A 15,801-nucleotide genomic window follows, 5' to 3' on the forward strand; every position below is an offset into this window, starting at 1 on the left:
GTGTTGTAAGTTGGTTAGGATTGTGCCCTTAATAAGTGATACTTTGGCCTGTCAGTAGCAACCAAGTCATATTCTATTTCCTCCTTTTTTTAATTTGCTGTTTATTTGATACCCATTTTGATTGTTTGCACTTATAATGAACACCTTGCTCTATTTTTGCATGTAATTTGAGTTGTCATCAAATGAGATGACAAACATACACATGGGGGGTTCCCAATTTCATGCCTACAGTGCTGAATTTTGGGTTGTAAGTAACTGACCAGAAATTAACCAGGGGGAGGGAGTATAAGTATAAATACTTACTGGTGTCATGACATATATAGGTGGTGCCTCTGTATCTGCTAGAGATCTGTTCTTCGACACCCCCCCACAGATACTGAAAAACTGTGAATAATGAAATCCCTGGTTTTGGCACCTTTAAACCCTCCAAAGGCTACCAAAGCACAGCTCCAGTTGCCTCCCGAGGGTTTTCTGAAGCCCATAGAGGCCACACACATCTGCCTGGTGCCTCTGCAGGCTTCAGAATGGCCTAAGAACGCAAAGATTCACAGATAAATAGGCTCAGCTGTAGCTCAATGAACACATTACATTACATTGCATTACAACACTGACAAAGGCAAGATCTATGCTAGAGTTTAATAGGAAAGGAATAAAAAATAAAGGATTGCCAATATTATAAGGCCCCAATACAACTCTGTGAGTGTCCACATTTGGAGTACAGTATACAGTTCTATTTGTCACATAGGATATTGTAGAGGGGGAAAAGTTATAGAAAAGTAAAAAGCACCTTCCTTGTTAGGAAACTCTTAAGTGATTAGGACTTTTTAGCTTAGATTAAGGGAGGGCACTGTGTGGAGTGAAAAAAAGTTCTCCTGCTTTACAGTACTAGAACTAGGAGTCAACCAATGAAACTGATAGAAAGGAAATCTAGGATGGACAAAAGGAGATACATCTTCACATGGCACAATTATTATAAAAATAATTGTATATTTAAAATGTCCTTAAGGCTGCAATTCTAAACACATTTACCTGGAAGTAAGTTCCACTGGACTCAGTGGATCTTAATTGTGAGTAGAGATGCTTAGGACTGTGCTATAAAATGCTGATCTTTTTTGTATACCATTTTTATGTTAATTTGTTATGAATGGCAGTCATAATAAACTTGCTGTTATACTCTTGTTCTGACAATTAATATTTTTATATACTTTATGGAACTGTCAGCCAGCTAAAGATTTTCAGCTTACTAACAAACCTTTGAGGTAGGCGAAGGTGAGGTCACCCACTGAAATGCATGGCAGAGTGGGGAGTTCTCCTTTACACTACATTCTCTCTCATTCTTTACTAAAAACTGTAATGGCCAGCCATAAATAAAGCATTTCAGTGAAGAATAGGTCTTTAAGGTTGGACATGTTCAGAGGCAGAATGCCTCTTACCATGAGATTCAGAGGCCGAATAAGAAGGGATGACAATCATCATCATAACCTGTTTGTAAGCTTCAGGAAGTATTGACTGGTCACCACTGTACATAATAGAATGATGGACCTTATCCTCCAATCTAGCAAACAACTCATTTGTACTTCTTTTACTTACATCAGTGCCATTAGCAATGTGTACTGTTTCATATAATGCAGCCACAGTTAGATTCAAATTAACCCATTTTTGCCCAGCCCACAGGTGTACACATTTGGTGCATATATGCAACATTGGCAGAAATGGCTTAAGAATATGCAGTTATAGGATAAAGCCATGATCAAATCTGCTTGTTGGCAGAGCCTTATAAATGGGCATAAAATGATACCGTTTGCCTGCTTATAGAGTTACAAAGATCTGTGTTTTGTTTCTTGAAAGTGTATTAAGCACATAGATAATTTTGTTTCATCAGACACTTGCAGTGGATGGTATAAAAGTATTCTGTAAGGAGTTGATTACGTCATACCAGTCTCTTGGACCTACACCAATATATGGTCGTGAAGGTAACACTGTTTTTCCTTACTAAATTTTAATGCTTAAAACGGGTTTTCTTGCAGGTCCATATTATAGCTCTCAACCAGTTATTTTTTTAAGGAGCAATGCAACAGAAATGTATTGACCTAAAGAGGAATATTTTTAGATATATCTTTTCTTTTTATCTGTAAACGATGAGAAAAGTTTACTTTTGTCTGGGATTAATGCTTTCACTAATTAGCAAGGTAATTGCATGATTATTGTACACTGAAATTATTGTAGAAGAAATGCCCTGCTGGGGGTAGAGGTTATCTTCCCCCAAAGGTTTGCTCTCTTAATTAAGTGTACAACTAAAGCAGGTGTACAAGGAGACTCTGAACATCATGTTAAGCAGGTCCCTTGGCTGCCAATTTGGCTATTCCTAAATGAGTTTTAATGAGTATTTTGCCTCAGGTTGTGTGCTAATGAAGCTTTTGTTGTAAGTTGCATTGAAAATTGAGAGAGAGAGAGAGAGAGAGAGAGAGAGAGAGCGCGCGCTTTGATTGTCCTGGCTAGAGATTTATTTGTATATTATAAACCTATTTGTTTGTCTTTGTTGGTAGCTTAGTGGATTCTGCAGCAAACTACTGTGTACCCATAGCAAAAACAAGCTCCATCATTCAACAAACCTATACTTAAAACTCAGAGATTGTGATGTTGGAGCCATAAGGGACATTTCCTTTCTCCTAAACAAAAGCATAATTATCATGGGAACAAAGTTGTTTGTTTAAAATATAGGTGTGTGGATATTTCTTAGATTATGTTTAGCATTATAAAATGTTTTAAAGATCAAAACACCCAAGTCTGATGACAGGAAATATAAAAATGAGCTATGAACCATGCATTGGCATTTGAAAATATTACTGTACAATCCTAAGGATATTTACTTAGCACTAATTTCAGTGGGATGTAGTGTCAAATAAGTGTACATAAGATTGCAGCCTAACCATTCTTCTGAAGAGAGTCACTGTGGAAGAACTGAGTTCATTTCATATTAGTATGTCTATCATTTAAGTGTTGAAGGAGGACTTATAGCCTTGGTTCTCAAACTCCTCAGGAGATTGAGATGTGAGGTAAGAGCATGCAGGAGAGGGGCTAAGACAGCAGCTGTTGCCAGGGATGGAGAAGTTTTGTTTTTTTTTTAAACTTGAGAAGTCCTGAGACTTTTTTATTTCAGGAGAAGTCCAGGGGGTCCTGGGAGTGCCTGCACCTCCAAACAGCTAAAAAAAATTTTTTTAAGCGTGTCACTTCCCGTTTCATAACAAAAACCAGAAGTGCCCTTTTAAAATGTTTTAGATATTTTGAGGTGCAGGGAACCCTACAGAGGGCTCCCAGGACCCCCAGGACTCCTGCACTGACTGCAGGTAAGTAAAAAAAAATCCCATCCTCAGCAGCAGCACAATCCTGGGGATCACATTGCTGCCTTCCCTCTTCCCCTGTCCCTTAAGGGGCCAGAGGCAGGTCTTTTCATACTGGGGCATTGCAACGCCTCAGTTTGACAACCTCTGACTTATAGGATCTGTTCCACATTCTTTCCTGTTTTCTTGTGAGATGTTATTACTATCTAGCTGTTATATTTATCTTCTGACTGTCTCCATTCATGTTGTCACACTCACCCAGTCAATCTTGTCTGCAATAAATATGCCAACTGCTTTTGCCAAATTAATGTAGTTGTTTGACTTTGCATTCTTCAAAAAAGTGATAACAGGATATGCAGAAGCATACCACTTTGCTATATACCATACCATACCATAGTCTCTTGAGACTGAAGGTTGCCAACAACAACCACTTTGTCAAAACACAAGCCACTTTCCTAAATTGAGAAAACAGGGAGGTCCTAAAAGCAAACTAAAAAAGGGGGGGACCCAATCTCATAAGCATGCAGATGTGGTGGGTATATCCTTGGAGTTTATAAAAATTCAGTACCAGTGATATCATATGCCTATGTCAAGGGTTATTTAAGATTGAAAGAATTATTTATGATTTCTTTTTTCTAGGACAGTCACAGTGATGACTGCCCAAGATCTTTAAAAGGTATTCCCTCATTTTACAAGTGAATATACGTTTTTCTCTTGACTTTTCTCAAAAAATAGACACTTCCAGGAATATGACAGACTGGTATGTTTCTAGGCTTACTAGGTATCGTTTCAGTAGATACCTTTGGTTGCTTCCTATTAGTGCATTTTGCTTACCAATTTCTGGAGTGTGTAAACAGAAATACAAGGGAGGATAATTAATCATAGATAATTGTCTTGGATACACAGATCTTCTATAAATAGTTCTGCAATGGTAGTTAATTCTAATGCATGGTTTAGATTTTCATACTTTAGATTTTCCTGCTATTTATAAGAATATGGCCTACCAAAACAGAAGCTGCCAAGGATTAGTTGCTAGTTGTAAGAAAGGAAAAATTAAGGACTGTAAACTATAAACAGCACTTTTAAGACCTTTTTTCCTTAATGAATTTTTGTGAAGAACTATGTTTCTCAAAACATAATTCTTAGCAATTTCTGTTGAAAAATATGAGTGTTTACAGTCAGTACTAAAGCATCTGCTGGAACAGCAAAAAGTCTAAATTAGGAAATTTGAGAGTTTTCCCTCTCGGTATTTACCAAGTCCAGCAGTTTTCAAAGTTATGCCTAACACAGTAGTGGGGAGATGAGACAATCCACATGGTTTCAGATAGCTTCGTGCATACAGTTGAAATCCTGTGCCCATTTATTATAAGAGTTCTTCTAAATGAACTCCCACTGAACTCAGTGAAAATTACTTCTGAGTGCTTCTCAGGCTGTGCTTCTGCTTTTTCTTGACTCTCTCCTCAGCAGACTCCAACAAATACAGACACTAGTGGTCAGCTGAGGGTGGTCTTCTCATGAGGAGTTGCAACCCTCTGGCAAGTGAAAAATTCCTATAACTGCTGCCAGGAGTTGTCACACCAGGGCTACATTTTGGGGGTGAAGGAAGGAGTCTGTTTTTTCATCCCAAAGCCTAACCTGAGCAGCAGCACCCAGAATGCAGCCTTTGCTCCACCACCTCTGCACAACTGAGAATGAAAAAAGCAGCAACTGCTTACCATGCTCCTTTCACATTTTCTTCAATTGCAAAAGATCAGGACATGAGATTTGATTTAAAGGGACAAAACAAATGAAGGATCTCCTTCATTTGCATAGTCAAGGTGACCAGATACAGTAGAGGACAGAGTATATCTGTAACCACTGTATAAGACAAGGGAATTTTGGCACGTGCAGCTCAACATGGAAAGGTTTAAAAAGCTACTCCTGTCAAAATTTCCTCTTCTCTACAATGGTTAAAGGTATGGGCACTTTGTCTTCCATTGTATGGTCACCCTATACACAGTTCCTGAAAATCAAACTAGAAGTCCTGCAGTTCTGCATTTGAAGGAGCAAAGTAAGCACACGAGTGATCAACTTTTAGCTAACTGAAAATGAATCAGTGCGGTTGTATCCATAACAGGCTGGAAAGAGGTTTTGGCTTGGCAGACTTGGGGTGAAGGGCACCTCAAATGTGCCACCTTTCCATCCCCCCCATAATCTGCCACTGATACAATCCGCATCACCTTGGCTCATGAATAGGCCATCCCTGAGCCAGAAGGAAAATGAAACTGCCTCTTTCCCCCCCATACACACACAGCTTGGGGAAGGAAAGGTGGGAGGAGCTTCTGCCCCACAACAGAATTGAACATTTTTGCTTCATTTGTATGCACATGCAGGCTGTTTTCACATAAGCCTTTGCGTGATGTGAGTATCAGGATGCAGCATAATTCTCTTTTGCTCATGCTGCTAAGACTTGAACAGCAAATCAGTAGGAAAGCTGCTTCCAGGATGTATGAGTAGGTTTAATCTCCCCCTTTTCCCTTTCACTCTGATGTTGCCAGGCAATCCCGGTTACCCCATGTCCCCACCAAATGTGCAAAATGGAGAAGGCACACAAAAGCAAAGCAAGTGGGTAAAATGACTTCATCAGAAACAAAATTTAACCAAGGAACAAGATTTTTCTTGTGGATGGGATCATAAGAACTTCTCTATAATGGTGTATGAGAACTGGGATTTGTACAACAAAATTTCCCACCCGTGAAGGTGGGGGGGACGACCAGATTTTTCATCAGCTTTCTCCCTATTTTCTCCCATGGCTGATTAAATAAGTGGGGTGGGGGGCTCTGAAGAACCAGGTTGAGCTGAGGGGATGCAACAACCTGGAGTGAACTTCTTTTCTGAAAGGAAGCCTTGGTTAGTAGTTCTCAAACTGGGACGTCACAATGCCCCAGCCAGAGAGCTCTGCCACCTTAAGGGGTGGGGAGGGCAGGATGTGATGTGCTAGATTGCGCCACTTTGGAAGGGCGCAAAGGCTTGCTGCCACTTACCAGAGCCTGTAGCAGTCTCCCGGGGTGTGGGGAGCCCCCATGCCAGCCTCCACAGGGCTCCCCAACATGTGGAGACAGTCAAAATTGCAATCGTGACCACTTACGGTTTAGCAAACACAAAATGGGAAGTGGTTGTGATAGCAATTTTGAGGGTTTCCACAGTGAGGAGCTCTGCAGAGGTCCCCGCACTCCCAGGAGGCTGCTGCTGGCTCTGGAAAGTGGCAGCAAGCTCCTGAGCATCTCCAAAGCAGCACAATCTAGCACATCATGTTGCCGCCTTCCCCTGCACCTGCACACACTTACTGTGTGTTCTTGGTGATGGGAAACAAGTTTTTGATGGCCTGTGCTGTGGCACAAATGAAGCTGTGTGTTTGGGTGGATGGAAAAAATGAAACACACCTATGGTCAGAGAATTAGGAGATGCAGAAAGCAATACAGGTGCTGTTACCTTGTATCTAGGGAGAGGCAGTGCATTCTGAGGCAGGGCTGGGCAAACAGAGGGACTTCCGCCTAACCCAGAAGAGACTGCAGGAGCCCAGAAGACTGCCTAGAATTCTCAAAATGCAGCGGTTTCACTGCACAATGGTAGGGGAAGCTATTTTAAAAAAATTGAGCCCTAAGTATTGGCAGGTACCATGAATAATTGAAACCACAGGTTCCGGGTCTGCAGATGCGGGGGGACACCTGTTTTTAATTGTGAGAAGCTTCTAGATTATATTTTGGAAAAAATCAGGACTCCATGTGAGGATTGGGCTTGTGCAGGATCATTGCAATCCACTCTATAAGTTCTTCTCCTTGGCTCTGTGTGGGGAGGGCAGGTTGCACTTGCTCAATGGACAGGGAATGGTGCTCTTGGACTCAGAGGCATTTGTAGTGTGTATTTCAAGGTCTTAAACTATTAGACCTGGAAGGGATGGTTGAGAGTATTCTTTTTTGACAGTTTGGTGCACTTAGCTGTGTTAATTCAGATTGTGTGTGGAGCTGAGTGTTTGAAGGTTTTTGGGAAGCATTTAGGAAAGTGTGTGTGCACATGTTGGAATAGGGACGTGTTGGGGAACAGTGCACTGCTAGAAAGTCAAGAGGATATTTGTGAACTCTTTCCCCTCAGTGATAAATGCCCTGTGTGGTGCAAACACTAAAGGGTAGAGCAAACACTTTCCTGCTTGTTTCAGTAGGATGCCATGGGAGGAGCAGTAAAAGGAACCTTCTCTAGGCAAATACAGGTTAGACTAATGATTCACGTGGGTTCTGTTCCAAGCACTCACGTGGATGGCAAAAAAATGCACTATAGCAAATCAATTTAAAAAACAAAGTTTCTTTGCTCCATGCAAAATGTGAGGCTGTTTTTAAATGCAAGACACATTTTTTCTATTATAGTAACCAGGGCTTTTTTTCCTAATGGAACGCGGGGGGGGGGGGGGGGACAGACAGCATTCCAGCACCTTTTTGCAGTGGCCCCTCCCCATCAGAGGCATTCCAGGAGGGGGGGAGCAAAACAGAGGCATTTGCTGGGTGGGTGCAGGGTACCCTGCCTGACCGCACAATGACCCCCTCCTGCCCCTAACTCCAAGCTCTCGCCTGAGCCCAGCCCGCCTCCCCTCCCCCTGCGCTCTGCTTCCCCACGCAGCTTCCAAGCCGGTGGAGGGCGTGGGGGACACGCGCCGGCACTGAGGAGGAGGACGGGCAGCCAGCCAGCTGGGGAGACAGACTGCAGCACCCACACAACGCCCAGATACTGGCTTGGCAGAGGAGGAGGGGAAGGAAGCTGGCTAGTGCAGCCCCCGTGCCAATCTGCAGCACGAGCCTATGCATGTCTGCTCAGAAGTAAGTCTCATTGTGCTCAATGGGGCTTGCTCCTGGGAAAGGGTGCATAGCCTTGCAGCCTGAGAGCCCTAGCCTATGCATGTCTACTCAGAAGTAAGTTCCATTGTGTTTAATGGGGCTTACTCCCAGGAAAGTGTCATAGCCTTGCAGCCTGAGTAGACAGGCAGAGGAGGGGCTCTGAGGCTGCAATTCTCTCCACACTTTCCTGGGAGGAAGCCCCACTGCCTCTAGTGGAACTGACTTCTGAGTAGACAGGCACAGAATTGGACTCCAAGGCTGCCATCCTATCCACAGTAAGCCCCATTCACTAAAGTGGACTTCTGAGTAGACATGCATAGGATTGGGCTCTTAGGCTGCAGTCCTAGGCACTTTCCTGGGAGTAAGCTCCATTGACTAGAACTTACTTCAGAGTAGTCATACCTAGGATTGGGCTCCTAATCCTGGCAGAGATATATATCTGCACCCGTTTTCACATGCTAAGGGCAGGTGAAAAGGGATTCTACGTGTGTACAATGTGCTGTCCAGCCTTGCCAGAGATCCTCCTCATCCTTCCCCCACAAGCATGCCCTCCGCCAGCCAGCGTTTGCAGCTCCTTTCCAGCAATGCAAAGCAGCTGCTCAGGACAGCAGAGAACATACAATTGCATGCCAAGTGCCTTCCCAAAGACACAGAGTATTCTGATACCTGAATTAAACAATATTTAATCACTTGTTTGCAAACGCAGTTGTTTCTATGTGCACCTAAGGATCCCTCTCATGTAAGAATTCCTTTTTTGTTCTTACTCCCACAGTTGCTTAGAGTAATTTTACTACATGGAACTCATGTAAGCCATTTTTTGGAATCCATTCACTGCTTCCTCTCCTCAAAGTAGTGCCACACTACATACTACACGCTACAACTGCACCTGTACAGTATTTTTTCCCCATGTGTAGAAAAAGTAGCCAGGGGAAAGGGATGTGGAGATTGACAGCCCAATCCTATGCATGTCTACTCAGAAGTAAGTTCATCTTTAGGGGGAAGCACAAAAAAAATATTTTATTTCTCCAATAAAAATGGTTTAAAAATAAATAAATAAAAGATTAACAGGTTGTGAGTTCCTGTACTTTTTTTTTTTTACAAAAAAAGCACTGATAGTAACAGACCTGAATGTCACAATCTGAAGCTAAATGAGATCAGGGTCACTTCCAGATTTATGAGGGAACTTTACTGTGTTGGGGGAGGGAATAGGTGGGCAACGGCAGTGCAGCCAGAATAGGGAGCCCATTCATGTTATGGTACTTTAATATTTCTCTTCTGGGCTGATGTCACACTTAGGTAGGCATCTGGGAATGAAAACATGCTTCATGCCAACTCAAAATGTTATCCCCTCTAGTTTAGTACTGGCTACCGTGACTGGCAGCATCCTCTTCAAGGATTCAGACAGGGTTTGCAGCTTTGTTAGAAGGTCCCTTTCCAGTGGAGATGTGAACTTGGGACCTTCCCCGTACAAAACCTGTGCTCTAATACTGAGGTACAGCCTCGATGGGCTGGAGGGGAACTGCTCCTCTCAGAAAAAGAGAATTCTTAAGAGAGCTTTGTACTCCTGAGGAGAACAGGTAGAGTTTTACCCATTCTCCTCAGTACATTTAAAAACAGCCTTGCTGACCTTTTGACTCTAAGATAAGAGTCATTAAGAAGACAATCCATCAACCAGTCCTCCTCCAAGAGCTTAGGAAGCTTCACTCAGCCCCTCCCTTCACCAATGCAAAATGATCACCTTTCTTTCACTGTTCAGGGGGAGGGAGGGGTCCACTGGAGAGAGAGGGAAATAATTCTTTCCATTATTGTTGCTGTTGTTTCATTTTAGACATTTATTTTTCTGTTTAGGTGGTTGTGGTTCAGGACTGGAAGGACTGGGCAAAATGACAGAAAGTACCTTAATAAGGAAAATGCATATTCAGGGCAGCAGCAATAGAGTATGTTGCTCAACATTCTGTAGACCCATCTTCTCTCTTCAGCTACCACTGGCGCCCTTGCTGCCTGTTGTCTCCAGACTCTTGGAACATGGTTACTTGCTCTTATTGCCTCAACATTTTGTCCAGCTCTGCTATTGACCCCCAACACTCACTGAGGCTGTCTTCACGCTGCCAAATTGAAAGGTCCTTAATTCGTACTCATCCTCCTTGACCTCTCATCAGTCTTTAATACTGTTCCTTACTTTTCATTGCTTATTCCCTTCATTAGTTAGGTCTCTGATTCTGTCCTCAAGTGGTACTCTTCCTACCTGTCTAATTGTTCAGTTTTTCCGAAGGGAAGCTGTTCTTCTTCCTTCCCTCTGTCATGATCCCTCATGGTTCTGTTCTTGGGCCCCTGCTGTTCTCTAGTATATCTAACAGTATGTTTCCTATAACATGACAAATTGTAGCTGAGGGGGTGTTTTCATCTGTGTTCCATTGTTGTAAAGGGCAACACAATTCTAGTTAGGATTGGGCTGTAAGATTACTTCCCTCTTATACTACAGGGTAAATCTAAATTAATAATCTGTAAATCAATATGACCATCCAGTGTTTTACTCAGCTGAATACTATAAAAAAAACCAAAGGGTCATGGACAAATTATCTATCATGGAACTTATGGTGCAATCCTGTGCTCCCCGGGCACTGGCACAGGAACTACTAAGCCAGCCTAGGGTGTCACAGAGCCAAAAAGCACGTTGTGACACCCAGAGAGCAATCAGCACTAGCAGAAAGACCTGCACCATCCCACTGGCGCTGAATCCCAAAGGAGCACTCAATGGAGCAGTTAAGCTCTTGCCAGGAGGTACAAGTATGAAAGAAGGGTGGAATGGAGGCTAGGAGGGGTGTAATGGAATGGGGTGAATCTGGCCCAGGAGGGGTGGGATCGGCAGGAGCAGCACATGCCGTATCCTCTTCTCCCTCCTGGGCTTGAAAGCCCAACACTGGCTTCTCAGACTTGAACCAGCAATTTTACTAGTGCAAATCTGAGAAGTCCCATTACGCAGGCTGGAGCATTACCCAGGATAAGGGGACAAATGTCCCCTAATCACAAGGAGGCATCCAACCAGCTCCTTCCCAGCACTGGAGAGAGCATGAACCATGCAGCTCTGCTGCGCCAGCACTGGTTAGGACTGGGCTGTTATTCTCATGGAAGCTCATTTAAAAGCAGGATTATTTTTATAATCTAGTACAGTGTTTCTCAAACTGTGGGTCAGTACCCACTAGGTGGGTTGCAAGCCAATTTCAGGTGGGTTCCCATACATTTCAATATTTTATTTTTAATATATTAGACTTGATGCTACCAAGGTGTGTGACTGCATCTGGGAAATGCTACAGCTCTGTACTTTTAACAGGCTGCTATATATATACTTTTAATACTGATAGTAAATGGGTCTTACTTTTGGGTAAGTGTGATTACAGCCTAGGATTGTTAAAAAATTTTCCTTCTTGATGATGGCACTTCCAGTCATGTCATCACTTCTAGTGGGTCCTGACAGATTCTCATTCTAAAAAGTGGGCCCCAGTGCTAAAAGTTTGAGAACCACTGATCTAGTACATGGCTTAAAGTTTGCAGGAGAATTTTTGACCAAGCTTGATAGGGAAAACACTTTAGTATACTTGTTAATGTAACTGGGATGTTTTGAAGTAAATGGTATGGAATTGGTGGCAGAGTGCTGTGAGATAGCCTTTTGGAGTGTGACTTTTGAATATCCACCCTGCTTTTCTGTAATGCTTTACACGCTTCAAGAGGATATACTGTTTGTCAGATGATTTGTCCAGGAGCATTTACACTGCTACTTTCTTGAAAAGCTTCTCTGAAGTGGTTACATGTTGTGCTGTCCGTTCATTTACCTAATAATCAGATCTGTTTGATTATGTTCAACACAGAAGATACCAAAACAACAAAGCATTGCCAAAAGGGGTGCAATTTCTCATAGTGCCAACTCAGAGGATGTGCTAGCAAGTAGACAAATGTGCATCTAACGTTCCTGCTATTGTAAGGATTTTGCTTGTTTAAAATGCCTCTTAGTAAGAGAAATCTTCAGCAACTTTGAGCTGCATGCAAGTAACGTTCTGCTTTTTCTAATGAAATGTTTTAGTCTATTTGACTTTTTTAAAAGAACACATTAGTTTTCTAATAAGTTGATTTTTTCCTCCTAAGGATTTTATGTTTTGTGTCTTGGATAAAGCAATTTGATTGCATTTGTTCAAGCCATTTGCAACAAAACAGACAAATCTCTAACAACATCTGTGTGATTCGGGGATGTATTGAGTGGATAGAGAGACGCTCGTTTCCCACTCACATAACACCAGAATCGGAACATTCACTAAAGTTGAGTGTTGGGAGAGTTAGGACAGACAAAAGAAAATATTTCTTTACCCAGCGTGTAATTAGACTGTGGAACTCCTTGCCACAAGAAGTCGTGATGGCATCTTGCCTAGATGCTTTTAAGAGGGGACTGGACAAATTTCTGGAGGAAAAGTTTGTCAGGGGTTACCAGTCATGGTAGGTATGTGCATGCTTCTGGTTTTAGAGGTAGGCTGCCTCTGTTTGCCAGATGCAGGGGAGGGCACCAGGACGCAGGTTGTTTCTGTGTCTTGTGTACTCCCTGAAGAATTTGGTGGGCCACTGTGAGATACAGGAAGCTGGACAAGATGGGCTTTTGGCCTGATCCAGTGGGGCTCTTCTTATGTTCTTATTTAATAGTTTTATTTTTAAGTACTGTGAAGCAGGCAAAGTAACTTTAGAGCTGAAAAGTCATGAAATTACTCTGAAATGAAACTGAGCCTTGATCTATTGCAGGGGTGGCCATCCTTTCAACCTAAAGGCTCCTGGACTTTTAACAACTGTGCTGAAGAGAATTTCAGCAGGTGCAACTTGTCATCTGTGACCTGCTGAAATTCCCTCTTCTATACAATTGTTAAAGGTCTAGAAGCCTTAAAGCTGAAAGGTTGGCTACTTCTGATCTATTGGGTAACAAAAGAAAATTTTGTTAATAAAAAAAGAAAAACTTCACTAGTACTTTTTTCTTTTTCAAAAACCTGTTAACTTTAAAGTAACATCCCACTTTATTCTAGGACCTATGTATGACTCAGGGTGAAGTTAGATTTTAAAGACAGCACCTTTAATTACAGTAATTTTTTATCTGGCTGTTTGATCTGTCAAGCTAGTCACTGAGTGCATAAAGTGCTAAAAACTGTACACACAGGTTATACATATATTAATCTCTCACAGCAATGTGGCTCTCTATTTAAAACTGAAATATGTTATCTAAAAACATTACTAAAGCATTTGTTAGATGGAGATGGGAACAAGAAAAATATTCTCTCTTTCAGATTTACTTCCACTTAATTCACACAAACATGTATATAGCATAATTGTGTGTGTTTGTTTGAATTTGTGAGCTATGTATCATGTATTACTTACCATAGATGGAACACCTTAGGGCCCAATCCTGTTTGACTTCAGCACTGGCACTGAGCTCCAGCACCGGTGCTGTGTATCATAAATGTGCAGTAAGGCACATCCACGACACCCTGCAAGGACTTGTTGCTGGCACATCGCCAGACGGACACCACCCAGAGCATGGTAGGAGCTCCGGGCGACTGTGAGGGCCTTGGTTCCAAGGCAGAGGAAGGAACCAGGACAGGAGGGGGATGAGACTGGCAGAACCCTGCTCTGCTGAGTCCTACCCTCCATGTAAGGCTGAAAAGCCCTGAGTTCCTCCAGTCTGCGCTGGCAAAATAGCTGATGAAGAATGGAGGCGACCCATTGCATCTCCTGTGATGTTACTCGGGGGAAAGGGATGAAATTCCCCTTCCCCCAGGGAGGCCTCCTGCAACCCCGGCAGTGCCACTGGATACAGTGGTAGCCATTGTGACACCATTGCACCTGGTGGAGCCGCCAGGGATAGAATTGGGCTGTCAATCATGTGAATACAGTGCCCACCAACACAGATGAACTTGTTTCTTGATAAGTAACGTATCATCCAATTATGTGAATTAGTTCTTTGGAATAATGCACACTGCATTTTTCCAATATTAAATCGTGTATTTGAGTGATCCTGTTTTTGAAACCCCTAAAGCAGTCACTTTTTGGAAGTACCTGTTCTTGATAATGAAACCCTAAACTATAACTGTTAATAGAGAAGACAAATTTTCAAGCTTTCTGTCTCGTGGTGTGCTTTGTTGTGGGATCCTTGAAGGTTGCCCTACTGTCTGCTTGAAACTCTTCCCTAAATGAGTGGGAAAATTGGTTTGTGCATCCTTAGATACACTTAAGACAGACCAAACTGATGAAAGCTATATCCATTACAATAATTACATTTCAATTAACATTTTAGATGATAAGGTTTAGAGCGCAATCCTATCCTGCCCTGGAACACGCAAGCCAAGTGGCTTGCTCTATATCCAGCACAGGATAGGGGCCATAAGTGGCTCAGCCAGAGGCAAGGGGAAACATTTCTTCTTACCTCCGGGTAAGGGCCGCTGGCCCCATGGGTCTCCTTGGACTTGCGCCACCTCTTGAGGTGACACAAGTCCAAGGAGAGCGAAACGGCTTGAAGCCACTCCGTTCTCTCTGGGAAAGGGGGTTGGAATTTGGCATAACTGCCGGATCCCGCCCGCCCACCCCCAGGGCTGCCCACTGCCTGCCTTCCTCCCACCCAGGAACGCCTCCCTCCTGCCTCCTCTCCGGCCCCTGCCTACCTCAGAGCCTTGCGTCGCGCAGCCATGCCAATGCAAGGTGCTTGGAGGAAGCCGGCCCGGAGGCTTCCGTCAGCCTCCGCAGGCCGGCGCTTCTCTGAGTGCTGGCCAGGCTTCCTCCCAAAGTGGTGCAAATGTGCCTTAAGACACATTTGCAACCCTCCTGGGCTGGCACAAGGGACTTGCGCCAGCCCAAGTCAAGGGCTGGATTTCACCCTTAATTACTTAGGTATAGAGAATAGCAGCCTGTCTTCTACAAATAAGATTACATTGAGTTTGCTAGAGCTATAAAACTGCGGATTATAAGAAGTATTAAAGATAATTTTAATTGAAATCACTCTTTCCTTTATAGCAGTGTGTAGAAACAGTGAATAGGAGGAAAGCAATAGGTTTGTGAGCTGTCCTGAATGTTTAAGATGTGACACAAGTTGATGTCACAGGCTCTCAAAGTACTGGATGTGCCTCTCTAATACTGTATAAAATTTCAGTAAAATTCTAGTATTTCATAAAAATTAATGCATTGTTATGTTTCCAATTTTCAGGAATTCTTTGAACATGCAAAAAAGCTCTGGGACGACGAAGGAGTAAAGGCTTGCTTCGAGAGATCAAATGAATACCAGTTGATTGATTGTGCACAATAGTAAGTGCTGCTTACAGAAAAAAATATATACGTACTTCTGCAAATCTGAGATCTAGCATTCTAAATGAATATGTAGAAACCACTGAAAACTTGCAGAAGTTGTTGGAGGGGTGCTTTTGTATCTATTTCATCGTCAGGCAACATACCTTTTTTTGCTTCTGAAACATCATTGCCTAATTAATTCTGGCCATTTTTCCTCTTCCCCCCATTGCTGCTGCTATTCCTCTTTAGTCAGACCAATGGCTATGTCATCCATCATATCTGAGTGCAGC

At 42.8% G+C, this 15,801-nt stretch overlaps 1 protein-coding gene across 4 annotated transcripts in view; it reads left to right on the forward strand.

The window, feature by feature from the left end:
- GNAL (G protein subunit alpha L) overlaps positions 1-15,801 on the forward strand; it is a 166,181-nt gene that overhangs the window by 100,913 nt on the left and 49,467 nt on the right. For all 4 annotated transcript variants that reach the window (XM_066626568.1, XM_066626571.1, XM_066626570.1 and 1 more), the window contains one exon: positions 15,432-15,529. In XM_066626568.1, the coding sequence (XP_066482665.1) occupies positions 15,432-15,529 (98 nt within the window). The remainder of the gene's footprint in view (positions 1-15,431; positions 15,530-15,801) is intronic.

The sequence above is a fragment of the Tiliqua scincoides genome, chromosome 4 (genome assembly GCF_035046505.1).
Source record: "Tiliqua scincoides isolate rTilSci1 chromosome 4, rTilSci1.hap2, whole genome shotgun sequence".
Classification (NCBI taxonomy): domain Eukaryota; kingdom Metazoa; phylum Chordata; class Lepidosauria; order Squamata; family Scincidae; genus Tiliqua; species Tiliqua scincoides.